Source organism: Boleophthalmus pectinirostris, unplaced genomic scaffold (genome assembly GCF_026225935.1).
Source record: "Boleophthalmus pectinirostris isolate CB_2022bp ecotype Guang Dong unplaced genomic scaffold, ASM2622593v1 HiC_scaffold_22, whole genome shotgun sequence".
NCBI lineage: Eukaryota > Metazoa > Chordata > Actinopteri > Gobiiformes > Gobiidae > Boleophthalmus > Boleophthalmus pectinirostris.
This window is the reverse complement of record NW_026571190.1, coordinates 34,545,803-34,571,914: the sequence shown is the minus strand read 5'-3', so window position 1 is coordinate 34,571,914 and position 26,112 is coordinate 34,545,803. Positions and strand designations below refer to the sequence as shown.

At 39.5% G+C, this 26,112-nt stretch overlaps 1 protein-coding gene across 1 annotated transcript in view; it reads left to right on the top strand.

Annotated features, from left to right (window-relative positions):
- Window positions 1–26,112, top strand: part of rnf150a (ring finger protein 150a) — a 58,668-nt gene that overhangs the window by 15,045 nt on the left and 17,511 nt on the right. Inside the window, exons 2-6 of the mRNA XM_020917786.2 lie at window positions 4,829–5,079; window positions 7,894–7,965; window positions 8,056–8,138; window positions 10,350–10,440; window positions 11,266–11,473. Of these exons, the coding sequence (XP_020773445.1) occupies window positions 4,829–5,079; window positions 7,894–7,965; window positions 8,056–8,138; window positions 10,350–10,440; window positions 11,266–11,473 (705 nt within the window). The remainder of the gene's footprint in view (window positions 1–4,828; window positions 5,080–7,893; window positions 7,966–8,055; window positions 8,139–10,349; window positions 10,441–11,265; window positions 11,474–26,112) is intronic.

Below are 26,112 nucleotides of genomic sequence, written 5' to 3'. Positions count from 1 at the left end.
GTCAAATACGTTTCACAGCTCATCCAAGTTGCTTCTTCAGTTCTCGTCAAAATTCCAGTGGACACTGCCTTATGTTTGCCTGAAGGGAGGAGCTAACTACACTGAAACTACTCTGAAACTAACACACCAAAACATATTCGACCAAAATAAACTTTTTTGTCCAGTTGACAAATTGAATTTCTCCTTTTGCCATGGATTCTACCTGGACAACTTAGGGATTTTACACACATCTTGAGTATTTTTTGCTTGAGTTTCAGATTATTTTAAAACTCCTTTGTTATCCCAGTGTTTGCTAATGTGTGCATTGTGTCACCATGATAACTGCTGAACATTCTTCCACAGGCAAACATGTTGAACCCCCACCAGCGTAACGTCACTCCAAAGTAACAATTAAGAAGTATATTTGCAAGATTTGTTTTCTATTTTATTAAAATTTTACAACCTTCAACACTGATTGGGACAAAGATCTCAACTTTTCTTTGGTGAAAGTCCATTTTGTATTCCGTTTTAAGCTTAGAAATAAACAGGATACAGGAGAAATCTAATCTTTTCTTTCATAAACAATACTGATGTCAAGAAGAAGTAATTCCCAATTCAGCGATTTGGTCTTTAGCACATTGAACATACTGTACAAATGTGGCCTGTTCTTCCTCTCCAACTGCATAATAGTTTGAAGGCTCTAAGCTGAGTGTGCATGTGCGTGCGTGTGTGAATGTGTGTGTAGGGGTGTGTGTGTGTGTGTGTGTGTGTGTGTGCGCGTGTGAGCGTGTGTGTGTGAATGTGTGTGTGAGTGTGTGTGTGTCTCTGCAGGTCAGAGCAACAGATGGTTCCTGTCAGGAAGCTCTGACACAAACGGAGGCTTTAGATCGACTTAAGCCCCGCCCCCTCTCAGGAACCTAAGCCCCGCCCCCTCACAGGCCATGACTTGTGCATTGTACTAAACAGAGCCCTGTCAGCAGAGTCAGAGTTATATTACCAGTCAAAAGTTTGGACTTTCTTAATGTTTACTACTTTCTTTTAGGACTATATTTCATTTTTTCATTAGATGTCACCGATTCTAGTATCTGATGCTGAAAAATTAGCTAGATTGGATATAATCTAGCTACTTTTTCAGCATCAGATACCAGCATCGGTGCTTCAGTACTGTCTCCATTCTATAAACATATCAAGACATCTAATGAAAAAATTAAAGAATGCATTTATTGTCCATTTCTTCATATATACTAGACATGCAAATGAATCAAAATGTAGTAATAGTAGTAGTAGTAGTTTATTCAGCCATTTTGCAGCACTACACAAAAAACAAACAAACAAACAAACAAAAACATAGACTACAACCCCATGGATCATGACCAAAAGGGTTTAGACTGAAGTAAAAAGTATTTATAACGCCTAAACCAGGCATGTCCAAACTATGCGGCCCTCAGACAATTTTTTTTTTTTTGGCCCTCTGGCTTTCAGGTGAATTGACCTAAATGACCTTGTATCAATGAAAAATTTAATTTTTACTGCAAGTTTTTTTGAAAATCTACCTTGATAAAGCTTATATTTAATATTCAGTGTGTGGTTTTAAGGATCTTAGCGTGAATAAAGACTGACGAATCATTCTAACGTGTTAAACATGCACATATTTCAATTATTCACTGTACCGAGCACCAGAATATGGCCCTCGATTGGCCCTCTGTTTCGTCTGTGTTTAGATACGTGACCCCTGATGAAAAACGTTTGGACACCCCTGGCCTAACCCTATTAAATTATGATAGAATACCAAGAAAGAAAACAGCGTATGAACAGCAAGTTTGCATTTACAGTTTCACTTACGACTTATGATGAAGAGACAAAATATAAATTAAAACAAACAAAATTAAATGCATAATTCATTCATTCCACAGCTCTATATTTTTCAAAACATAATGCTTTATACTTTTTTTTTTTAAAGGCTTCTACAGTGTTAGACTTTTTTTTTAATCATCACTCAGATTGTTCCATATACTATCCCCTCTAACAGAAATACAATCACTTTTTTATCTTCATCGTGGGACCTGTCACCTTATCTGTACATCACAAACACACAATGCAATATGACATGTGGAGACTAGACACGGACTGGAACGGAAGACGGGGAGCAGAGGAAGAAACAATGCAGCATAACTTAAGGATAGGGAGAGGAGAAAAAAAAGAGGACAGTCCCCAGACCATGCTCCTTTCAGGGCATAATATGAAACCAGGACACACACACACACACAAAAAAAACACTTCCGCGACATCAGCACATAGTCAAAACACAGGACAAACATTACGACTAGACCTGCAACCGGGGAGGATAGGGAGTTGGACTAAAAACTACCAAAAAATATTCAGGAACTATATATTGAAAGAGAAAGTACTTATAATTTAAGGGGAATTCATCTCTTTTAAAATAGCCAAAGTTCATACAACAAGGAAAAGTTTTTCAGTTTCTGGGGGCAAAATCTGAAACTCTATTAGTGATGAGCTCAAAAAAAAAAAAGCCCAAATTTGAAAACGTTTAAACATAGATATAAAGAAATTATTATAGCTATGTATGCAAAAGAAGGAATTTAAGTTATTGTCTTCTGAATGTAAACAATAACATATTTATTTTGTATCTGGGGTAATGTGACTTAGTGTAAAAGCACATTATTGCTTTAATGGGATTGTAAAAGGGGGTTGGAGTAGATGTAGTTGCGTCTCTCCACTCCTTTTTGGAATGATTTTTATTTTTATTTTTATTTTTGGAAATTTTATTTGTGATTAGCAGTGTAAAAAAATCCCTTTATGTATCTGCTGATTACGCTATAATAATGCAAATGATCATTTACTGCGTGATAATGTAATTTATCATTTATCATTTACGGAAATATCCGAATAAACTACATTATTCATTATCGAGTTAACCCAACATAAGCAAGCAGCCATCCGGATCCTGCAGCCATGTGTGCGCTGGAGTCGACAGACGCACTCGCCATCAGTGGTGTAGTGGGGATTTTTTTAAGAGGAGGTATGCGATATGTGACTGAACCAGGAGGACTAAACCAGGACTAAACCAGGACCACACTAGGTCCAAACCAGGAAAAAATCCTAGTCCTGGTTTCATCCTGGTTTAGTCCTCCTGGCCGACAAGGAGCTCTGCGCTGGTCCTTTCGCCTGCGGTCACCCGATGGTCTATGCGGCCACACCTCCAGGCCCGTCCCAACACTCAGTCCTAGTCTAGTTCTAGTCCAGTCCCGTCCCAGTCCCGGTTCAATCTTGGTCCAGTCCCGGCCTTGTCCCGGGTCCCTGTCCCCTCATGTGGCAGGTCACTATAGGACAGTACTGCAGATATCATGAGACTATGCAGTTTGTTTTCACCATTGCCAAAGCTCCGGCTTGACATTTAAGGTGTAGCTCTTTTATATTTGTTATTTTTTTATATTTCACGTCGGGAGAAGTGGGTGGACGGTGAACCCCCCACGTACCACACCCACTACACCTCTGCCCGCCATCTAATATATGACGCGTGATATATGGTATTATGTAGAAAAGGGAAAAAAAGCAAAGTAACTAGAAAAGTAGAACTTTTTTTTTTTTTTTGTGGACAGCAGAATGTATTTTGTCAGCACAAGTAGATCTGGACATATTCAGGAAAGGTCCTTTTTCTTCCTGTGGTTTTTTCAGTATTGATTCTTCAAATTCTGTATACTATATTTTTATATAGTGCTTTTTCACTTTCAAGGCACTCAAAGCTCTTTACATCAAGGAACCACTCACCCGTTCACACACACATTCATACACCAGTGTACGCAGACACTTGGAGGGCAATGTGGGTTATGTGTCTTGCCCAAGGACACAACAACTGCATTTCATCTGTGGAAGCGAGAATCTAAGCACTCTAAAAATTAGGACATTTAAGACTGCTGTGATATCATTTATCAAAATACTACAACTTCTATCCTCCAACAACTCAATGTTATCTGTAAGAGTCTGTGCAGATTCATTCTCCGCTGTCCCTTCAGAACTCACCACTGTACAATGTTCCACCAAGTGTCCTTGCTCACTGGGTTCTCCCAACGTCTAGTTCACTGGTTATTATTTATCCTTAAATTCATTCATCTCTGTTACACTTAATATCTCAAACAGTATTTAATTTCATTCATATCCTCTTACAGTTTACGTCACACAGATCAGATATTTTTTGTCGTCCCATGCGTCAAAAAACAAATAGGAAAACACTCATTTAAATATAAATCTCCCTTTGATTGGAAGAATGTTCCCTCATTGATTCGTGCATTAACTTCTGTCCCTTCATTTAAAAATGCTCTTGTCATTGTCTTTGATGATTTTGTTGAATTTTGTTGTTTATCTTGTTGTATTTTGTGACAATATTTGAACTCTGTTTTAGTTTTTGATCAAATTTGAGTTATTATGCATCTAACAGACTAGTGTGAGTGAGTGTGGTTGTGTTGATTTTGTTGTTTTTATGTTTATATGAATTTATGTAGCCTATTGTCTGCCCTTGTAACTATAAGAACCCCCTTGAAAACAAGATGGTGAAACATCTCAAGGGGCTTATCCTCCAAACAAATATGTTTGAAATTTGAATGACGTATTGTGGGTGGGATTTGAACTGCCAACCTTCGGATCAGTGGTCAAACGCACCGCGAACTGTGCTACTTTCGTCCGTTAATTAACTCCCACTATATGCATAGACACATCTCCCAAATTTGGTAAACCTTCAGCCAAGTTTGCAACACCATGACCTGGAGTGAGACGGTGCATATGAATAAGTTCAGTTTCATTTTCTGTAATTGTCCCCGTGTGTTTGCCGTAGGGACCGGCGATATGGTGGCTATCATGATCACGGAGCACAAAGGCCTGGAGCTGGTGTCTTTACTGGAGCGGAACATCGCCGTGTCCGTCCACATCACCATAGGAACCCGCAACCTGCAGAAGTACGTGAGCAGGACCTCCGTGGTGTTCGTCTCCATCTCCTTCATCGTCCTCATGATCATCTCCCTGGCCTGGCTGGTCTTCTACTACATCCAGAGGTTTCGCTACGCCAACGCACGAGATCGAAATCAGGTACAGCGGGTTTAGAGCAAAAATATTAATGGTAATAGTAAATTCTAATTCTTGTACAATTGTAGGGAGTATTATCTGTTACACAAGGGTGAGATGTTGTACAGTTGTAGGGAGTATTATCTGTTACATAAGGGTGAGTTGTTGTACAGTTGTAGGGAGTATTATCTGTTACATAAGGGTGAGTTGTTGCACAGTTGTAGGGAGTATTATCTGTTACATAAGGGTGAGATGTTGTACAGTTGTAGGGAGTATTATCTGTTACATAAGGGTGAGTTGTTGTACAGTTGTAGGGAGTATTATCTGTTACATACAAGTGAGTTGTACAGTTGTAGGGAGTATTATCTGTTACATAAGGGTGAGTTGTTGCACAGTTGTAGGGAGTATTATCTGTTACATAAGTGAGTTGTTGTACAGTTGTAGGGAGTATTATCTGTTACATAAGGGTGAGATGTTGTACAGTTGTAGGGAGTATTATCTGTTACATACAAGTGAGTTGTACAGTTGTAGGGAGTATTATCTGTTACATAAGGGTGAGTTGTACAGTTGTAGGGAGTATTATCTGTTACTTAAGGGCAAGTTGTTGCACAGTTGTAGGGAGTATTATCGGTTACATAAGCGTGAGATGTTGTACAGTTGTAGGGAGTATTATCTGTTACACAAGGGTGAGTTGTTGCACAGTTATAGGGAGTATTATCTGTTAAAACTAATAATAAAGCGTTACTCAAACATGATGAATAAACCAAAACACGACTCCGGGCATGTTTTTGATGAAGCATAATATTGGACCTTTCAAAATAAATCACGATGAGTAGTTTGGCTGCCTGCACCGTCAGATTAAAAGATTTCACGTTTAATCCACAAAGTGACAGTGAGCAGTATTATTTTTGACCCGTGACATAATAACGGGGCGGGTGAGAGAGAGCGGGAGATTTGGCCTGACAGCTGGAGAACACAGAGCGGCCACTGAACCATCACAAAGCCTGGCTCTGCCCTCACAGAGTAAACACTGACTCTGAGACGTCTTTACGATGAGCCCTGCCTCTGACGTGTCTCTGACGTCCGGGAGGGCACACCTGGATGTTCGAATATGTGTCGGTGGTGCCAGATTTGGATTAGGAGGATTAGGATTTTACAGTTTTAGACAGAGAGGAGAAGTGTGTGAAGGGAAACACCTACGAACAACAATAAAAAAAACGTGATCTTGTAAATGATATACATGAGTCATAATGAACTGACCTATATTACACAAAATTGACTTTCATGGGATTTAAACCGTGTTATAATGCTGTTACCTCAATGAAAACATACTCAGAAATGTGTTTTGTTTCATTCACACGTGTTTAAGTAATCCTTTATTATTAGTCTGTCTACATCTCCAAAGCTCAAAATGCTCTGTTCCACATTGTGATGTCATGTAGTGGTAGTTTTTAAGTTAACCCAGATACTATTTACTCTTTTTTTTATAGAAATTGGCTGAAATTATCCAAATGATTCTAGTGAAAGTGTATGGAGTTTAAAAACACAGTGGAGCAAAGTGTTTTCTGTTTGAGAGAAGAGCTTCATCCTAAATATTCAGGATTTTTTGTGCTAAACGTGTGAAAGAAACAAGAACAAAACACAACTCCAGGTCTATTTGTGAAGAGGAAACAACGTTATAACACAGATCAGAAAATTGCGTAATATGGACCCTTTAACGGCAATCAGGCTGGCGCCACCTAGTTCCTTCGCTCAATTTCATTAGACGGTTAGATATTAGATGGTTTGCAAGAACCCCGGAAGTTGCAGACTGCGCACCGGCCAATCAAAGTGAAGAGCTGTGAAGCCATGACGTCAAACTCAAGCGTCTGTCTGGTGTCCATTTTGTGGAACAGCACAACAGTAAACAAAGCGGTCCAGATGGATGTAGACGAAGACAGACATTCTGTGTTGGCAACGATTCCCAAGATCGAGGATTTGAGTCCGGAACAAAGAGAATGTTTGGTGAATTTTATCAAGGGGAAAGACGTTATTGCCCTTCTTCCTAAGGGATTTGGCGCATTACATAAGTCACGACCAAATAGCAGCGATTGGTTAAATAAAAAAAGTACCTGCCTAATGCTGCGAGGTCAGACAGTTTCCAAAAAGTGAAACCAGCTGTTGAATCAGGCTACTTTAAAGGTGCACTGTGTAACTTTTTGGTTGGGGGTCCATCACCTGCTCGTTTCTATGGATATGTCATTTATGGAGGGAGATTTGTCTCATATTTTAGTTTGATATATATAAATATACAGTACATTTATAAATATCCAAATACAAAATACAAATATAAAAAAAACTAAACTAATTTGTATAAATAAATGTGTATTTGTAAATATATTTGTAAGATTTGAAAATCAATATGCTTGACTTTGTATGTGGAATCTGCATTTGTAGATGCCGTTTTGCTTTTCTTTCGACTGTATTTTGTATTTGGATATTTATAAATGTATGTATGTTTATATATATCATTTTTTATTTGTACAAATCTTTATGAGACAAATCTTCATAGTCATTGCTGTGCCTGGAATGTTCCACAGTATGACATTAAACATTTCGACCTTACATTTATTCAATTACAGAAACAGAAAAAGAGGCATTCTCACTGGTGTCTGGTTTGGTCTCCATGAAGATAGAAAGGTTTAATGCCATACTCTGAAACATTCAAGACAAAGCAATAACATCTCCTTGGCGAAAAGCATTTGACGAACCCTCCACGAGAAAAGTTACACAATGCCCCTTAACAACAGCGTTTTGAATGTGTTGTGCAGTTCAGTTATGTGGTGTGTGTTTTTTCAGAGACGCTTGGGAGACGCTGCCAAAAAAGCAATATGCAAGCTTCAAACCCGCACGATCAGGAAAGGAGACAAGGTAATGTTGCCGTGGTGACGCTGCAGCTCTAGGTGAGGATTTATCTGCTTGGTTTGCTCAGACTCAAGAGTGTTTTGTTTCACTTTACAGGAGACCGAGTCTGATTTCGACAACTGCGCAGTTTGCATAGAGGGCTACAAGCCAAACGATGTGGTGCGGGTGCTACCGTGCAAGTAAGGCTCTGCACACCGGAACATGATTAACTGATACTTTGCAGCCGATGCCATCGACTTTGTATGGGGGTGTGACGCTAACTGTAGGCACTGCTCTGTCTGAAGATCTTTTACTCAAGTTAAGGTCGCCGCACACTACGGGATTTTTTCAGGTTTAAGCGATTTTTAAACGTACGACAAAAAGTGCACACCATAGACACGAGGAGAATCTTATGAGATTTTAAGGCTACGTTTATATGATGAAGGTCTGAACATAAGATGCAAACGTGGCGTCGCGTCTTCACTTTATCGTCCGCGTTTAGACAAGTGTTTTTGGGAGTAAATCTGCATGTATACGGTGATGCAAAAGGGTGTGGAATTCGATTGATTATGCTTGTACTTAAAGCAACAAGGGCATCTTTGGACATATGAAAGTTTTTACGCCACGCATTTTCATCAGTTACTCCTTCCACAAAGTTGTCCCACCATCAACTGGTTCTCCAGGTCTCGTCCATATCCGTCTGGCTCACCTGCGACAAACTGGTGCGTCCAGAATGAGGTGATTGCACATCCTTCTCTGTTCACTAACAGTATCTCTGCAGATTCTGTACATTTGTTGGGAGCCTCCTGTAAGTTTATTAGAGCTGCCAGAGCAGACTGAAGGTTTGATGCATGGAAATGATCCAACATGTTTGTTTCTGTGTCCTGTATGTATGTGACCTAAACGTGTACGCAATGTGAGCAGAGTTTTGCGTCTTGGGCAGTGTAGACGGAATCGCTTTTTAACTTTTCCACTCTGGAGGGTGGTTTCAGACTTTTGCGTTTTTAAGCCCCAAAAATGCCGTCACTGTCTAAACGAAAGACACTTCTGATAAAATATTTTGTCATTTTTAACCTTCTCGTGTAAACACTCCCTAAGTCTGCGATCGCAAAGACAGCAGCGGGATATGACTTTGGACCACAGGCTATAAAGTTATGAGTGCAATCATGTCAGCTGTTTCCTGTCTAGAGTAAAACCACTCGCTTTGAGACTTAAGTGTTCAAAAGATCAGAGCACTGCACTTCTAGTTTAGATACAATACAAAACTGTGTTGTTATTATGATTTGTGAAATGTGGTGCAAAACTTCAGATACATGATTTTTAACGCTACAGAAGGTTGAGTACACAGGAAGTTCGCTATTTCCTGAGTTTGTATCTTGCACCTCTGTGTCCGTCACTCCTCTGTCACTGACGCTCTGTTTTATTGTCTGTTATTGTAGTGTTGCTGACGTTTGGTGGTTACGATCTGACAGAGCAGCTCAGAGTCACACTGACAGCACACACACGAGGAGCGCAGCGGCCTCAAAATCGCACACGAAGACACAAACTCAGTTCACACCTCCTCGAACTCTGGGAGACACAAATCGCAGCCTAAATAGAGCAAATTCTCCTGTAGTGTGTGGCGGCCTTTAGACTGTAATCTGAGAACTGACTTAGATGGATCTACAACAGGAGAGCAACTTTTCTGGGGGAGGGTCTGCTACCTACAGGGTTCCCACGATCATGGGAATCCTGGAAAAGTCATAGAAATTGAAAATGTTATTCTCCAGGTGTAGAAAAGTCATGGAATTTCGTAAATTCAATGAAAGTTTTGGAAAAGTCATGGAATTTTAGTATCTCTTTTACGCATCTTCAGTGTTCTGTTAAATTATCATGAGGCTGTTATGACTATTTCCGAACATATGAGCCTTTTGTTTAAGAGAGACGACAATAGATGTACTAACAGTATTTTGAATGTTAAAAAACTATAAAAACCATAAGGTGAGTGGAAAGGTTTAATGTCATATTTAGCCCTAAAAGTCTGATCAATTCTACACATGTAGGTGCTGTAAAGTCATGGAAAATTCACTTTAGATCATGAAAAAGTCATGGAAAAGTTTTGAAATTTTGTCAGTGAAAAAAAGTGGGAACCCTGTACCTGGTTTGACATTAAACATATATCTGTTTAGCATTTACAAAAATATAATAATTCAACTCTTCACAGATCTGAACTGTAATGTAGCGTAGTGCTGTAACCTGCTCGTCTCCCTTGAAATAGACGTGTTTAATCTATACTGTGCTGTGGAACATTCTAGACAAAGCAATAACATCTCCATTTAGATAAGCAGGTGGCAGGATGTCACTGCAAAGTATCAATAGTACCAAATGACTTTTTTGAATTGATTTTTCCTGTGCTTAACCTGCTTTTTCAGACATGTTTTTCATAAGCACTGTGTGGATCCCTGGCTACAAGACCACCGCACGTGTCCGATGTGTAAGATGAACATCCTCAAAGCTTTAGGGGTGAGTTACATGTTCAAACTAGTTGTATTTGCGTTTTTTTTGTTATTGTTTATTTTTTAGGGACAATAAACTAGAACATGAAACAGTTTAATAGTAATAAACATGAAAAAAGACACAAATACCTAAAACATAAAACAACAGCTGATTTAGTTCGTATTTGGACCTAAAATGTGCCCTAGAGACATTTTCAATCAGTGTTAGGTTCAGCGCACAGATGAAAAACAGGACAGTTTAGCAACATGAGCGTTCACACAGGACTAGAATCACCTGAGGACCTCTGAGGAGGAGGTTTGCAGAATTACACAAGGTCAAATTTGTGGGAACTTTTTACAGACATGAGCCCTATTTGCACGCGTAAGTACAACCTGGGGACGTCTGATAATTTGCAAATTACCGCCCCACCTCGGTGTTACTTGCGTAAGCCAAGTCTGTAAACTCCTCTATTTTACTGACACTGGCAAACACTGAGATGCAAATTCACAAAGGGCGAGTATTTTCATCGGACATCTGCGTTTGGCAAAATATAGTAGGTCATTTGCAGCAGAATTTTTACTTTACAAATTACAGACACGACGCATTCGCACGGGATTAAGATCTCAGGCATCCTCCGCAATTATTACAAATCAACAAAGGCCCACAGGTAATACTAATCCTGTGTGAAAAGGGCTATGGACAATTCACATGGATCTAGAAACACAGATGACGTCCGTAATTATTACAGTTTACCAGAGGACCCTATGTAAAACTAATCCCGAGCGAATAGGGCTATAGTGTAAAGTCGTCTAAAGTTTTGTGAAAGTTTGTGGTTCTGGTTTTGTGTCACAGTTAATCCCAGAGTGCTCGGATGAAGCTCCCCCAGACTACGACACATCGGTGGGGGGGCCGCCGACCAACGCCGTCACAGGGGCCAGCGAGGTCACGGTGAACGAGAGCTCCGTGGTGCTGGACGCGGAGGGGAGAGGAGTCAGTCTGCAGCAGTTTCAGACGGAAGGAGGAAGTATACAGCAGGCTGAAGGATACGTCATAGCCAGCAGTGAGTACACACCTGATACATGTTTATGAAGTGTGTGAAACAGAGCAGCATTCATCATTCAGGTTTATCGAGCAGAATGTTTTTGCACTTTAACTGTAACAAAGGGTTATTGTTCAGAACTCCATACACTTTCACGAGTATAATTTGGATGATTTCAGTCCTGGAATTGCCAATCTTTACTGAACTAAAGATAAAAGGAGCTGCTAACTTGAAAACTACGGTATTTTTCGGACTACAAGTTGCTCCGGAGTATAAGTCACACCAGCCAAAAAATGCACAACGAAGAAGAAAAAAACATATATAAGTCCCAAGTTATTTTCTAAAATCAGAGACCAGGAACCAACATTTATAGTTATTATTGTTATAATAATAACAATAGAACAGAGAACAACAGACTGTTAACGTCACATATGAACAGTTCTTCAGATAATTATAACATAAACAACAGAACAGAACAAGTTTACCAAACTCTCCATCTCACTCCAAATCACTAAATCCATTAAATTCTTCATCCTCGGTGTCACGTCTGAGCAACTCTGCAATGTCCGGAGGAAAACCATAGATCCATGAGGTAAACTGAGCACCACTTCCTCTTCTGTGTAGCTGTCGTCAGACTCAGCATCAGTTCCAGTTAGAATTATTCCGGCCTTTCTGAATCCCGACAGGATGGTTTTGGTGTCATTGAAGTCCAGGCTTTGTCGATTCATCCAATGACTTCCAGGAATGTTGCATGGCGCACCCTCCCAATTACCATGAAGATGTGTTCTCCATCCCCACTTTTCACCAGTCCCTCACAAGTTTCTCGCTCACTCCAAACTTTCTTTCTGCTGCTCGAGGGGCTCTTTCTGCAAGAGACATGCGCAGAAGCGAAGTGACAGCGGTACAGGAGGAACAGGAGCAGCAGATACTGACACACAAGACTAGAGCCTCTCGTGGCTGTCAGTGTGAAAATTTTAATATCATTAATATTAAATCACACCGGACCAAACCATGAAAAAAGTGCGACTTATAGTCCGAAAAATACGGTACTGCTTCATGACATCACAAAGTGGAGTATTTTGAGCTTTGGTGATATAAACAGACTAATATTAAAAGGCTTACTGAAACTCCAGGTATGTTAGTAATGAGGAAACAACATAATAACATCTGATAATAGCATAATATCAGACCTTTAAATTCATTGTTACAGTGCAGTAATAGCTAAAAACGCAGAAGGAACTACATAGACCATGATCTTTGCTCTGTCTCAGTGCAGACTACATGAAGAAATGATAGACCTTTTTCACAACAGCCGGAAGTGCCACGATGTAGGGTAAATGTCACTTAGGTTAATGATTTTCTATGGCAAAATATCTGTGGAAATGTCTCACGTATTCTCCAGCGGCTTCATAAATCTGCCCCATCACCAAATCTTCATCCAACAAGATCGACAAAGGAAATATTCTGTCCATGAAAAATTTATCCACAACTATCAAGGTAAGAAAACTGAAAATGTAAAGGCGAACATTTGGTTATTTTAACTGCAGAATCAGTCTGAGTTAACAAGTTACTTATGTTTTATTCATGACCATAAAGTTAGTTTTGCTCTGTAGTTCACTAATGCGTCATTGTTGTTCGCCTTTAAGTTTTCGTCTTTCTTACCTCGATAGTTGTGAATAAATTCTTCATGGGTAGAATATTTCCTTTGTCGACCTTGTTGGATGAAGATTTGGTGATTGAAACAGATTTATGAAGCTGGTGGAAAATATGTGAGACATTTCCACAGAAAACCAATAACTGGAAGTTTACCCTACATCACGGCACTTCCAGGCGGTTGTTGTGAAAAAGGATAATTATAAGGAAGAAATATAAATATAAGAAATGTATGTAAGCACTTTTAAATCTTCATTCTTTGGATTATGACATCATTTTAAAAGGAAAAAATAGCATATTCACATTTGGTTAGCCTCTACAAAACATCACAATAATAATTCTTTTATTTATTTAAAGAGACGCAAATTTATGGACTGTAAACATTTCATTAAGTTAAGGGCCATTAAGTTAAAACATCCACCTGACAACTGCATTGCTCTGTTGCCCTTAGCTTATTTGTTAACTGATTTGAATACATTTACAAATCAAAAATGACCTTAAGTTACACTTTAAGGTTAAAGTAGTGCCTGTCTTCCAGCTAATCGCTACTCTTCACAGTACATTCTACTTAATAACAACCAAATCGGGACTTTGCAGTGGCATTACTCTGGGGGCAGTCCCACTGCATGCATCTCTATTGGCAGAATGTTGAACAGTTACCATGGTGACACAATGCACACATTAGCAAAAACTGTGAAAGGTGTTTATTATATTCTGAAAAGTGAAAAAGAAATAGAAAATTGATTTAAACCACATTTTCAGGAGCCTGTGAACAATACAAGGTGAGAGAGACCAACAGAAAAACTTGTGACACTTGGGCTATGTTCAGACTGCAGGGCTTTTTTTCCCCATTCACATTTCCAATTAAATACAACTTGTATGCTATCTCCAGTGTGAACCTTAATCTAGAGGTCGGTGTGGGACAGAATTTTCAGTCCCGCTCCCACCCGCATATGTGATATTTTGTCCCTCTCCAGCCCGCAAGTTCCACAAGATGGGGACGTTCGCTTTTCTTAAGCTTTAAACACGGAGAAGCGGAAAGGAATTGTCTAAAATGTGCACGAGATTAGACCACATCCGCACATTTACGCTGCTTAAATGATGTATGATAGGCAAACATTAATCATTTGTATATTTTACTTACACACTCATATTTAGTTTGCAGGACTGCAGTTTATCATTCAGCCTGCCCGCTCCAGCACGCAATGAGCTTTCAAAATGTGTACCGTGCTGCATTGTTTTTTTGTTTGAGTCTTTAGCCTCCTTTTGTTTGGCCTCTTTATTTTTTGTTGACATTGGAGTCAGGACGCCCGGTGTTACGCACGGGCGTATTGATTTGGGTCATTAGTTATTTTTGTTCCCTTTGGTAGTAAGTTTTGTAATTTGTCCTTTTTGTGTAATTTTTGTTTATGATTTATCTTTTCGTGGCTGTGCGGAGCCTGCTCCCCCCAGCCCTACTCACCTTGCGTGTTCCATACTCTTTTCACTTTCCTATTGGGTTCAGGTTTGTTTGGGTTTTTTCTTGTCTTTAGTTACTGGTGCTGGCTCCGGCTTCTATGGCCCTGTACGGGGGTTGGCCCGGATGTTACACCTTCTTGTTCTCTTTGGCCGACTCACCAGGTCCACCTTTCTGTATTACTTTTCATTATTTATTACTTTTCATTATTTTTTGGGACACGGGAAGGATTATAAATTTCTTTAAAAATGTAAAAATTAAGAACCAACTAGAAATAAAAGAAATTAGAAAGCTATATTTTGACTCCTGTGTCCTTTTGAATATGTTGCCCTTCAGGTCGTAACACTTGGTAGCCACGCTCGACCATTTCTTTGTCAGTCATTTCAAAAACCGTCCTGTTCTAATAAGACCCCTTCAATTTAGCCTGAAAATAGTGATCCCCTCAATATGAATAACTCGCTAACCTCACTTTCCCTCCATTGACTGGACTCAGAGCCTGACGTGTAGGTGGGATAAATGCGCCTTGGCCGTTCAGACTGAAGTCGCATGTCAAACAGATCGGATATGTATCGGTTTCAGGAGCACATGTCCAAGTGGTCTGGGTCACATTTGATAAAATCTGATCTGTCATTAAAAGATCAGATACAGGTCACATAGGGGCAAATCAGATTTGGGTCACTTCAGGCTGCAGTCTGAACGTAACCTAATTTTAAGTGTGAGAGACTTGTTTAACACCACAAATCTCACCTGTTGTAGTTCAAACCAAGTCAGCGCTTTCTGGCCAGATTGTGTTAAAAAATAAAACTCAGATTAACTCTAACTTGAGCAACAGAACGTCAGACTGAGCAGTGCCTCCAGTTAGCTTCACAGTTCGCTTCAACGTTGGCGACATCAGCTGCAAAGTACCAGTTGCAGTTTTCAGTATAAAACAAACCAGCGAGTGATGTTTATCCAATGTTATGACTGGAAGGAAGATCGATGATGAAGCATTTTTGGAACAAGTTTTGGAATTTCCGCATTTGTTCATGGGGTGATTTAAATCTGTTTTTCGACTTCTGCCCCGGTGCAGTTGTGGAAAGAATGTGCGTCTCATCTGATCCCAAGCATCCTGTGTAAACCCGCATTATTTGCTGCTTTTACTGCCCGTGTGATTAGGTCGTAGGTCCCGGGTCACTCCGAAATTTGAAGACGTTTCCATATGTGCTCACGGTCCGCTCCATAAAAGCCAGTGTCTGTGCGCTGATCTAATTCAGATTATTGCAAAGCCAATCCAAACATTTAACTGATTCCGATACCACAATGATACTTAAAGGTCCTATATTACGCAAAATAAGCAAAGGGCAAGGCAAGTTTATATGCTTTACAGAATAAGAACAAATCACAACATAAATAATCATAAAATTAAAAAGAGACTTTAAACTTACATTGCTTTTCTCCATAGATATCCTTTTGCTTTGTCTGGAATGTTTCACAGTATGGTGTTAAATTTTCTCTCTTCATGGAGGCCAAACCAGACCAAATTACAGGTCAGATCTGCGGAGAGGTGACCCCGCTCACAGTCAGAATGCCTGTTTTTCTAAGTGTTTTTGAGCTGTAAAACCACCTGTAATTTAATAAATGTAACGTAGAGCTGTTACTGTGGAACATTCCAAGCCAAGCAATGAAATATCCATAGAATAGGGTGACCAGATGTCCCTATTTACCCAGGACAGTCTCAATTTTGAGCTTTGTCTCCCCCGCCTCAGCAGATTTATCCAAAACCAGTGATTTGTCCCAGTTTTATAAAAGAAATGTCCGAGGTGTCCCTATTTTTGACCAATCTGATCCTGCCAACAGTAAAGTGAGGCATACATTGTCATTTGTTTAGGTAAAATACAGAAAAGCTGCTTAAAAATGTCAAAAACACAAAGAAAATGTGACTATACTGACTCACATTAGTGTCAAACACATAGCAATTTTCCTTAATTACACACTTGTTTCACAATTTTATTACCAACCACAACAAACCACGGATGTCCCAGTTTTTTATTTTGAAAATCAGGTCACCCTACCATAGAAACAAGTAAAGACGGACTCCAAAAAGTTACATAGTGCACCTTTTAAGCCATGTTATATTGTTGTTACCTCATTAAAAACATACCTGAAGTTGTGTTTTGTTTTATTCATATATTTGAGTAATGCTTTATTATTAGTCAGTCTACATCCTTTTAGTTCACAGAGATTGGCAATTCCGGAGCTGAAATGATCCAAATGATTCTAGTGAAGGAGCACATCCTGTATGACCACACAAGGAACAAAGTGTTTTCTGTTTGAAATATGCAGAGTTTGTGCGTTAAACGTGTGTGTGTGTGTGCAACAAAACACAACTCCAGGTCTGTTTGTGATGAAGAAACAGCATTTTAACAAAGATCAGAAAATACTGTAATATGGGTCCTTTAAAAACACTCTTTCTTTAGACAATATAATATGGTTTTCTACATTAAATCGTAGTACTTTGACTAACAAGGACCACGTCATAACAATATAAACAATAAAGATAAGTAATGATGGATGATTTGATGATGAGATGAAGCAGAAGTGTGGTTACAGACTCTGGGGGCTCAGGGCTCCGTCTCAAGTGCTCAGATGTCTTCAAGGGGCACTGTGTAACTTGTCCGTCACCTGCTCGTCTCCATGGAGATGTGCCTAGAATGTTCCACAGTATGGCCATAAACTTCTAGCCGGGCTGGTACCACCTAGTTCCTCCCTCCTTCCTGTCAAACTCAAGCGCCTGTCTGGGTCCCTTTTGGATGTAGACGACGACAGACATTCTGTACTGGCAACGATTCCCGAGATCGAGGATTTAAAGAGAATGTTTGGAGAATTTTATCAAGATGAAAGACGTTATTGCCCTCCTATCTACAGGATTTGGAACATTACATACGTTATGACCAAATAGCAGCAATTGGTTAAATACAAAGTACCCGCCCACCGTCAAGCGACCAAATCCTAATGCTGCGAGGTGAAACGGTTTCCACAAAGTGAAACCGGCTGATGAATCAGAGAGACTTGCAAGCCATATCACAGCTTAGATTTGTGGAAAGGTGACCCCACTCACAGTAACAATGTTTTTTAAGGTATTTTTTGAGCAATAAATAAAAGCTGTAGTTGAATAAATGCAACAAAAGTTAGTTTAATACTACACTGTGGACGATTTAAACTAAAGCAAGGAGAAATAAATAGGAAAAGTGACTCGGTGCATCTTTAAGGCTGACAGGCAAATCAGAGAGGGGGTAGGAGGGTGGAGTCGAGATGGTTGGGACTAACTGTGTCGATGGGATAGGCCCGTACAAAGAGGCTTCTGGAAATTCGAGGTGTGGTTGAAGTGAGCTGTTGTTCTGAGAAGGAGGGTGAGGCGTGGTCCTGCTCCTGACTCATTAATTCCATTTCTTTTGGATTTCCATGCTGTCTTATATCTGTGTCATCCAGTGCTTCTCAATTATTTTCTGTCATGCCTCCCTTCCCCAGGAAGAAGAACTCCACTCTTGAGTGTGACTATAAATAGTATCATTTGTATTCACAAAGCGGGGATTGTTGGCAATATTTGTCATGTTTTAACTGAAAAAACTCAAGCGGCTTAGCTAGTGCCTCCGCTCAATTTCATTTCTTTCCAGCGACTAGGTCAGGAATCGGAATACACTAGACGGTTTGCAGGAATGCCGGAAGTTGTAGTCCGCGCACTGGCCAATCAGCGAAGAGCTGTGAAGCCGTGACTTCAAACTCATGCACCTGTCTGGGTCCCTTTTGTGGTACAGCACAATAGTAAACAAAGCGGTGGAGATGAATGTAGACAAAGACAGGCATTCTGTGTTGGCAACGATTCCTGAGATCGAGGATTTAAAGCCAGAACAAAGAGAATGTTGAATGGTGATTTTTTTCAAGGGGAAAGACGTTAGTGCCCTTCTTCCTACGGGATTTGGTACATTACATACATCACGACCAAATAGCAGCGATTGGTTAAATAAAAAAGTACTCGCTTACCACTGAGCGAACAAATCCTAATGCTGTGAGGTCAGACGGTTTCCACGAAGTGAAACTGGCTGATGAATCAGGCTAGTTTTGTGATGGATAAAACATAAAATGAATAAAATTTACATTGAACATGAAATAATATAATATGCAAAATAAACTGTATGTCCAGCTGTTCTATAATCTCTATATTTAAAACATAAAATAAATATACTTATTTATTTAAAACATATCCCCACGAAGTGAAACTGGCTGATGAATCAGGCTAGGAAAGTCTTTAAGTGACACCTTAATTTATTTGGCTTCATACTGTCCACTGCCAACATTTTTAGTCAGCGTAAACGCACCGGTCTTTCCTCGTTTCCGACCGTAGTCACAGTGAAGCCAAGCGCTACTTACTCTTCATCGCATTTCTTCGTCTTCGCTTTCAGGAAACTGTTGTTTGTTTCATTACCTCCATCTTTCTCTGCATTTCTTTTCATCCCTGTTAAATATTTTTCCATCTTGAGGGTTTGTTCTCTGCGCTTCACATCTCCTGCTTTTGCTGCGTGTGCAAAAAACCCAACACTATATACTGCCAGCTACTGTAGTGGATGTGCAATTACACTTTAGTCTAGTACGGCAAAAAACTACGTGAGAAGGACTGGCGTAATCCCTCAGTTGTTCAGCTATGTTCTATATTTCACTGGGACGACAGCAGCTCAGTTGGTAGAGCGTTTGTCCACTGATCCGAAGGTTGGCGGTGTTATTCCAGCTCCCACAGATGAATGCTGTTGTTGTGTCCTCGGGCAGAAACACTTAAACCCCCCTCTCCCCCAGGGTCTGCGTACACTGGTGTATGAATGCCTGCGTGAACGGGTGAGTGGTTCCTTGATATAAAGTGCTTTGAGTGCATTTACCATACATGTCTGTAGACGTATAGTGTTTTTATACGTGTTCTGGTACAGCTCAAGGTTCCTGAATGTGACTTTTTTAGTATCAAATAAATATCTACTTTCGATTGTAGTTTTAGTATCGATTAGTATCTGATTTTTGACAGTTTTGACGACCCTACTTGAAGAATATTATAGGCTATATGATCACTTATCACTCAGTTTATTACAAACCTTTCACATCATGATCATCCCAGAAAATCTTTTATGTTCCAGCTGGGTTTTAACCAACAGGACTAAATCTAGGAACAGGAAAATCTGCCTTTTCTTACTCGGCACCTTGGTCTTGGAATCATTTACAGAAAGATCTTAAATTGGATCTTGGCAAATGGTTTTATAATGTGATATTTAGTGATTTTACTGTTTTCTAGAGGTTGTGTTGCTTCAGCCTTGGACAGGTTTCTCTTAAAAAGGGGGATTCTGAGGCTCAGTGTGACCTCCTGACTAAATAAAGGTAAAATTAAAAAAATAAATCAAGTAGGACTAATGTAGATTTAAAGGTCCTATATTATATTACACAAAATGGATTCTCATGAGCCCTGAGCATGTCCCACCGGAAGGAGACCCCGGGGAAGACCCAGGACTCACTGGAGGGACTATGTCTTTCGGCTGGCCTGGGAATGCCTTGGGGTCCCCTGAGAGGAGCTGGAGGAAGTGAAGGAAGACTGGGAGTCCCTGCTTAGACTGTTGCCCCCATGACCCGGCACTGGATAAGCGGAAGAAAATGGATGGATGGATTCTCATGAGCTTTAAGCCATGTTATAATGTTCTTATCTCCTCAAAAACACACCTGGAGTTGCTGAATTATTAAAACAGCAGAGGAAACCTTTTGGCAGACAGTGAATGTAATTCTTATACATGCGCGCCTCATGGGTGTGTACCTGCTCTACATGAATCTGCTCTACATGATCCTGGTGTTTTTATTTAGCATTTTTTTACATAAATAAATTCCTAATATTTAACTCATTTGATAAGAGCCGAACACTACGGGTGACACACTCCCTTGGTCAATGTTGGGAATGTTACTTTTAAAATGTAATCCCCTACAGATTACAGATTACATACCTCATAATGTAGTTTGTAACGTAATCCATTAAATTACTTAAAGTCAGTAATGTAATCTGAATATTTTGGATTACTTCATATTGTCATGCTTTTTAAAACTACATGGATGTAGCAACCACATCCTGAAAATTCCTGTTTGTTCTCTTCAAATTGGCTGTTGAGCCCAAGACGAAGATCTTAACATAAGATGTTTTATCTGCTAAAAGAAAATTTAAAGCCCAGACTTTCCTTAACCGTATTAAAATATTATTGATAGGGAAATTATTTTAATATGAGAAATGAAAAAATGTATATGAGTATGTCCACTCTACTGTTAGTGTCATATTGTTTAGACCTGTTTTAGTCCTAGTTTATTCCTGGTTTAGTCCTGGTTTAGTCCTGGTTTTAGTCCTGGTTTAGACCTGGTTTAGTCCTGGTTTTAGTCTTAGTTTAGTCCTGGTTTAGACCTGGTTTAGTCCTGGTTTTAGTCTTAGTTTAGTCCTGGTTTAGTCCTGTCTTAGACCTGATTTAGTCCTGGTTTAGTCTTGGTTTTAGTCCTGGTTTAGCCCAAAATGTGAAAATAGGAAAATACCACCGTGTAATCAATTTATTTCAACAAAGTAACTGTAATCCAATTACCACTCATGGAAACAGTAACTGTAACTGAATACAGTGACTAATGTGTACTCTGATTACATAACGCCAGTACATGTAATCTGTTACTCCCCAACACTGCCCTTAGTCCACTTCTTTACAAAGTCGTCTTTATAGAGTTTTTAGTTGTCACTAAAAAGAGAGGAAATTGTAAACATGTTAATTGTCTTCAATCACATGATGGACCTGGATGTGACTTCTCACTTACCAACTCTACAGTGTTACCTGATGCGGTCCTCAGTCTCCCTCTGGCTCTGCTCTAGGAGGCTCCTCTCTGTGTTGAGTCTGCTCTGCTCCAGAATCTGATCTGTGTATCATTCGTTCATTTGTTTTTCAGTATAAAACCAAAAATAAGAAAACGAAAAAACAACAGCTTTCTTCATTATTTGTCTCCAAAACCAAAATGAAAAAACAGATAACGATTTGTTTTTTCAGTTTTTAATTTTGTGTTGAAATAAAAAATGGAAAAAATGGATAATGACTGAACCAGGACTGATCCAGGTCCGGGACCAGAGCGGGACTGAGACCGAGACCAGTCTCAGTCCCGCTCTGGTCCCGGACCTGGATCAGTTCAGTCACGGAAGTCGTGTAAACTGAAAACGGCCGTTATCCATTTTTTCCATTTTTCATTTAAACACAAAATCGAAAACTGAAAAAATGAATTATTATCCATTTTTTCATTTTGGTTTTGGAGACAAATAATGAAGAAAATTTAGATTTTTTGTTTTCTTATTTTTGGTTTTATATTGAAAAAAAAATTAACGAATGACACACGGATTCTCCAGCACCGTGTTTTGTTTTATTCTTACATGTTTGAGTAATCCTACGTTATTGGTTTGTCTACATCGCCAAATCTCCAAATGCTCTGTTCCACCTTGTGATGTCATGTACTGGTAATTTTCATTTGAACAACTACCTTTTACTTTTAGTTCAGTAGAGATTGGCAATTCCAGGGCTGAAATTATCAAAATTATTCCAGTGAAGGTGTACGGAGTTTAAAAACACAGTGGGGCATTTCTTTTATCACCACATGACATCACAAGGTGGAACTACGTGTTTTCTGTTTGAGAGAAGAACCAAATTTGCGTGTTAAATGTGTCTGAAAGCAACAAAACACAACTCCAGGTCTGTTTGTGATGAAGAAATTGCATTATAACATCAGAAAATAGTGTAGTATGGGCCCTTTAAACCAGGACTGAACCAGGTCTAAAAGAAGACCAAACCAAGACTAGAACTAGATAAAAACCAGCATTTCATCAGCATTACTTGTTGTTGTTACTTGTAGTTTGAAAATGCTTGAACCCGACCTTGTGTTCATTTCACGTTGTCCCAGTTGCTGTTTCGTGAGCGCCCCAGTTCTGCTCTTCCTCAGGTCCTGTTACTGTCCGTTCGAGATGGTAAGATGAGCTGAGGGGAAAGGAAAACGTGAAAGAATTTGTGCCAAAATCTTGAGTTTCAGTTCACTGGACTCTCTGTACCACTTTACGTAAAACACTAGCACTATTGACAATTCACTTACAATGAATTGACCTGAATCACCAGCACGATAATGTCTCCTCATCACAAACAGACCTGAAGTTGGGTTTTGTTTTGTTTCATTCACACGTTTAACACACAAACCTTCATATTTAGGCTGAGTTCAGAAAACACTCTGTTACACCTTGTGATGTCATGTCGTAATACAGGAAGGTAGCTGACAGGAAAACTATCACTTAGGGCTGCTCAATTATGGAAAAAATCATTATAACAATTATTCAAATGATTATTTTTTTGTTACACAAAGCATTTATTCAGCATTTCTCTCTTAAAAAAACACTTTGTTATTGATAATTTACGTAAAACTTTCAAATTGAAAATAAATATCGGCTATAAATATGTACTTTAGAGCAGTTTTGCGATAGCCAGGCTGGCGCCACCTAGTGCCTCCGCTCAATTTCCTTTCTCTCCAGCAACTAGGTCAGGAATCAGAATACACGGGACCAGGGGTGTCCAAACTTTTTTCATCAAGGGCCACATATGTATCGAGGCCCGTAGACTGGTGCTCAGTACAGGGAATAATTGAAATGTGTGCATGTTTAAGACATTAAAATGAGCCATCAGACTTTATTCATGCTAAGATCCTTAAAACTACACACTAAATATTAAATATCGGCTTTATCTAGGTAGATTTTCAAAAACTTTGCAGTAAAAAAATATTTTTTAATGGATGCAAAGTAATTTGGGCAAATTCACCTGGAAGCATGAGGGCCAAGAAAAATGTGTCTGAGGGCCGCATTTGGCCCCCGGGCCATAGTTTGGACATGCCTGCACTGGACAGTTTGCATGAACCCCGAAAGTTGTAGATGTGCAGCGGCCAATCAGCGAAGAGCTTTAAAGCCATGACGTCAAACTCAAGCGTCTGTCTGGGTCCATTTTGTGGAAGAGCACAACACTAAACAAAGTGGTCGAGATGAACGTAGACGAAGACAGACATTCTGTGTTGGCAACAGTTCCCGAGATTGAGGATTTAAAGCTGGAACAAAGAAAATGTTTGGTGAATTTTATCAAGGGGAAAGATGTTATTGCCCTTCTTCCTACGGGATTTGATGCATTACATACGTCACAAACAAATAGCAGCGATTGGTTAAATGAAAAAAGTACCTGCCTACCTTTGAATGAATGAATCCTAATGCTGTGAGGTCAGACGGTTTCCACGAAGTGAAACCGGCAGATGAATCTAGGCTAGTTTTGCGATGGATAAAACATAAAATCAATAAAATTTACATTGAACATGAAATAAGGCATAGAAAAACTTAAATGTATCCAAAATAAACTACATATCCAGCTGTTCTACAATCTCTATGTTTTAAAAATAAAATAAATATACTTATTTATATAAAAAATATCCCAAAATAAACTTTGTTAAGCTAAATTGTTGCAACTCGATTATATGAATTTGGAGATCGTTTGACACACAAATGGAAATCGCGATCAAAATTCAGATAATTGCACAGTCTTACTACTACTACATGACATCACAACGTGGAACAGAGCATTTTGGGATTTGGAAATGTAGACAGACTAATAATAAAACACAACTCAAGGTCTGTTTTTGAAGAGATAACATTATAACATGGCTTAACGCTCATAAGAATCCATTTTGTGTAATACAATCTGCAATATTCCTACTTATTATTACATATTTTTTTTATTTTACCTTTATTTATTGCCAATGTCTAATGAACAAAAGATAAAAGCTAGCTGTTAAAGGTAGCAGTTGACTTGAAAACTACCAGTACATGACATCACAAGGTGGAACAGAGCATTTTGGGATTTGGAGATGCAGACAGACTAATAATAAAATGTGTGTGAATGAAACAAAACACAACTCCAGGTCTGTTTTTTTTTTTTTGGGGGGGGGGGGGGGGGTAACAGTATTATAACGTGTCTCAAAGCTTACAAGTCCATGTTGTCTCGCAAGTCTTGTTTTTGAGAGCGTCCAACTGGCTGGACCACGTAACCATGGCTACAAACACTGTGGAGAATTTGCTTACCACGAATTGACCTATTGAGAATCGCCAGCACCAGAATAGAATACACTGTGGAGTTCAGGGTAATAATGTTAAACCAATGGAGACTTTGAGATGTTAAAGGTGAATTGTGTGCTTTTCTCTCTGCTTTGGAGACGTTACTGCTTTCCTATCTTCATGGAGACCAAACCAGACCAAGTTACAGGTCAGATCTGCGGAGAGGCGACCCCGCTCACAGTCAGAATCCCTGTTTTTGTAGGTATTTTTGAGCTATATAAAACCACATGTAATTTAATACATGTAAGGCAGAGCTGTTTAATGTCACACTGTGGAACATTCCAGGCAGAGCAGTGATATAACCATAGAAACAAGCAGGTGACGGGCCCTGACCAAAAAGTTACATAGTGCTCCTTTAAATACTAAAGTTAGCTACTACAGAAAGGTAAAAAAAAAAAATACTGAACTGAAAAAATGGACAAAAACACAACACTGTCATACCCAACTACTACTACTACTACTACTACTACTACCAGATATTACATATTATTAAATAAAAGTAGCAGTAATAGTAGTAGCAGTAATAGCAGCACTAGTAGTAGTTGTAGCAGCAGCAGTAATAGTAGTAGTAGTAGTAGCAGTAGTAGCAGTAGTAGTAGTAGCAGTCGTAGTAGTAACAGTCGTAGAAGCAGTAGTAGCAGTAGCAGTCGTAGCAGTAACAGTCGTAGTAGCAGTAGTAGCAGTAGCAGTAGTACTAGTAGTAGTAGTAGTAGTAGTAGTAGTAGTAGTAGTAGTAGTAGTAGTAGTAGTAGTAGCAGTAGCTAGTAGTAGTAGCAGTAGTAGCAGTAGTAGTAGTAGCAGTAGTAGCTAGTAGTAGCAGTAGTAGCAGTAGTAGTAGCAGTACTAGTAACAGTAGTAGTAGTAGCAGTAGTAGTAGCAGTAGCAGTAGTAGCAGTAGTAGCAGTAGTAGTAGCAGTAGCAGTAGTAGTAGTAGCAGTAGTAGTAGTAGCAGTAGCAGTAGTAGTAGTAGTAGCAGTAGTAGCAGTAGCAGCAGTAGTAGTAGCAGTAGTAGTAGCAGTAGCAGTAGCAGTAGCAGTAGTAGCAGTAGCAGTAGCAGTAGTAGCAGTAGCAGTAGTAGTAGTAGCAGTAGCAGTAGCAGTAGCAGTAGCAGTAGTAGTAGTAGCAGTAGCAGTAGTAGTAGCAGTAGTAGTAGCAGTAGTAGTAGCAGTAGCAGTAGTCGTTCGTCTGTCGTTACGTACAAAACTAAAAATAAAATCCATGCTCACATTTTATTAGAGTTCTATAAAAGCGCCCTGCGTACTTAAAGCCACAGTACGTAACTCCACCACCTGCTTCAGTCTGTGCACGACGCGTTATTGTTTTGCCCGGAGGGTTCCGCGGTATGAC